Source organism: Brachyhypopomus gauderio, chromosome 9 (genome assembly GCF_052324685.1).
Source record: "Brachyhypopomus gauderio isolate BG-103 chromosome 9, BGAUD_0.2, whole genome shotgun sequence".
In the NCBI taxonomy this organism is placed as follows: domain Eukaryota; kingdom Metazoa; phylum Chordata; class Actinopteri; order Gymnotiformes; family Hypopomidae; genus Brachyhypopomus; species Brachyhypopomus gauderio.
This window is the reverse complement of record NC_135219.1, coordinates 4,098,133-4,100,632: the sequence shown is the minus strand read 5'-3', so window position 1 is coordinate 4,100,632 and position 2,500 is coordinate 4,098,133. Positions and strand designations below refer to the sequence as shown.

The window sequence follows — 2,500 nt, the reverse complement described above, 5'->3', positions numbered from 1 at the left end:
CGCCTGACAACGCGCCTGATAACGCGCCTGACAACGCGCCTGCCATTTACGTTGTCCCTAAGAGAGTTAAATATCGAACGGAAAAATACGGCAATGCTGTTAATATTCTTACAAATGAATTTAAGCTTTTCAGATCTGTTACATGGTTTCTGCCATGTCAGTCTGCCATCTTTGTTGGGGGGACATGGCTTAAAGCTCAGTTAGGCTGAATGAATTAAAGATGGACAAAGGTCTTCAGGGCAAATCTTTTGAGGTTTTTTTGATAGAATTCAAACAGGGTGCTGGGACTCTGGCATGGAGTCCTGTTTTGTCTCAAAGCCATCTAAGAAAGACCTTTACGTAACCACCACAATGGCGTGGGGCGGACAACCGCCGTCTCCCCTTGGCAGGCAGGTGGCGCTGTGGCAGCTGTGCCTGTGAGCACGTGAGACGCTTCAGTTGGCGGTGACGCGTGATGGCGGCTCAGGCAGCAGGGGCTTGTGGGCGACAGCTCACTTCCCCACACCGAGTGCACTTTGTCAGGGAACTGCCAAGTGCGCACTTTTTAGCGCTCCCTAAACAGGCTCGGCCGCGGTGTCTCTGCCTATGGTTCCACCTCGTCCTTAAACGCACGCCGCACAGAAACATTCAGGAATAAATTCCTCTCTACCGCTGCTACCGTATGGGCTGTAAACCCTGCAGTGGGTTGGTAAAAGTGGTGCGGTTCGGGGACGCTGCAACGGGGCACCCACAATGCCTCTGGCTCGAGCAACGGCCAGGGGTTGGCGTTGGTACCCAGCGGGCGTTGCGAACCGTTGACCAGCTAAATGTCTTGGGGGGAGGGTGGTGGTGTAGGACATGATGGATGGAGTTGAGGCTTCACATTGAGAAGCAGCAGAACGTGACGTGGTGACGGACGAAGGACGGAAGGCATGCGCTCGGACGAGTGCGAAGCACAGAACGAGAAGAACGGAGAGACCGGAGGACCTTTATTAGACGGAAGAGATTGGTTAGACAGCCCAGGAGTGAGAGAAGGCTCTGCAGCACCAGGTCATCCAGCTCCACTAACTACGCGGAGAAAGAGAAGAGGGAAAGAAAAAGGAAGAAAGAAATGGAAAGAGCACCAAAGAACAAAGAGAGGAAAAGAGTGCAATACGGAAAATGGCAGAAGGAAAGAAAGAAAGAAAGAAAGAAAGAAAGACTTGCAGCAGTAAACATTAGCGTATGTCTATCGTGTGAGGCAAGATGGTGTTGGGTTTGTTGCAGTGTTCAGTGAGGTTTTATGCTTTCGTTAGTGTTCATCTGTGATGTTAGTATTTGTATTTTTTGTAACGTAAGTAGTATTGTGACAGGAAGACAAATGTCATTGTCTATCTCTCTATCTTTCTATCTCTCTAACAAATTATTAACGACTCCCTTATTAATGAGGTTACTGGTACTCATCGACAAAAGCTTTGCAAATCCCTGTCAGATTAATGTCATAAAGACATCTACAGGACCAGATGATCCCGCAGGTTTGATCCCGGGTTTGATCCGCAGCCAGTGAGCAGTGCGGCGTGAAGAAGACAGACCTTCATGTCCTGGTTATAGCGCTCCATCTCTGAGAGCTTGGCCGTGGTCTCCCTCTCCAGAGAGTCCAGCTGTTCCTTCAGCTTACGGCAACTCACGTCCCTCTCGCACACACTGTTCCTCGCGTCACTCACCGCCGAACCTGGGGGTGGGCGGAGCGTGGGTGGAGTGAGGGAAAGGGGGGAAGAGAGAGAGAGAGAGGGATGGAGGGGAGCACAGAGGAAGGAGAAAAACAGGTGAGTCGAATAGCTTGTCAGTGTAAGGGTGCGTTAAAATTACAAGTCACATTGTTCAAAGTAGTTTTTTTGTGAGAAGAAGAAAGAGTGGGGGAGGTGGCAGAGAGAGAGAGAGAGACAGAGAAAGAGAGAGAGAGAGAGGGAGAGAGAGAGAGAGAGAGAGAGGGAGAGAGAGAGAATAGATGTGTGGATCTTGACAGTTCATATTCATACTTTCAAGTGACATGTATTTGAACCCATCTATGTTTCGAAAAGGCATGCAAGTGCACTTTGATAAATTTTTGCACGTGACCTGTGACACTGAAAAGTGTAATATTGGTGAGTTTACTCATGGTACTGGTGAGCTGAGTCATGATATTACTGAACCGACTCATGGTACTAAAGCAGACATGATGTTTTCATTCAAACTGCACGGTCGGTCACCATATACAAAAGTGACTAAAATCTGATTAGAAAAGATGAGATTTGTGCATCCACACAGCCCTGAAGATTTAGATCACATCAAGGGAAAAAGTGGATCAATAGGACTTAGGAGGTTAAACTATGTGGTGAATTAAAGAACAAGAGAACAGGAATATAAATCCCTCCATCTATCCTTCCATCCATCTCTCCATCCATCCCTCCATGCTCCCTCCTTCCTCCATGTTCCTGAAGGGGCGTGAGTTCTCACAGCTCGTGCTGGTCTCCTTGAGTTCTCTCAGTTTGCCGGTCAGTCT

General features: G+C 48.4%; 1 protein-coding gene across 8 annotated transcripts in view; it reads right to left on the bottom strand.

The window, feature by feature from the left end:
* Window positions 1–2,500, bottom strand: part of itsn2a (intersectin 2a) — a 47,272-nt gene that overhangs the window by 15,453 nt on the left and 29,319 nt on the right. For 7 of the 8 annotated variants that reach the window (XM_077016547.1, XM_077016552.1, XM_077016553.1 and 4 more), the window contains 3 exons: window positions 2,455–2,500; window positions 1,551–1,690; window positions 967–1,047 (listed from right to left, as the gene is read on the bottom strand). The exon at window positions 2,455–2,500 is cut by the window's right edge and continues 42 nt beyond it. In XM_077016547.1, the coding sequence (XP_076872662.1) occupies window positions 967–1,047; window positions 1,551–1,690; window positions 2,455–2,500 (267 nt within the window). The remainder of the gene's footprint in view (window positions 1–966; window positions 1,048–1,550; window positions 1,691–2,454) is intronic. The other variant, XM_077016555.1, reaches the window with a different exon arrangement.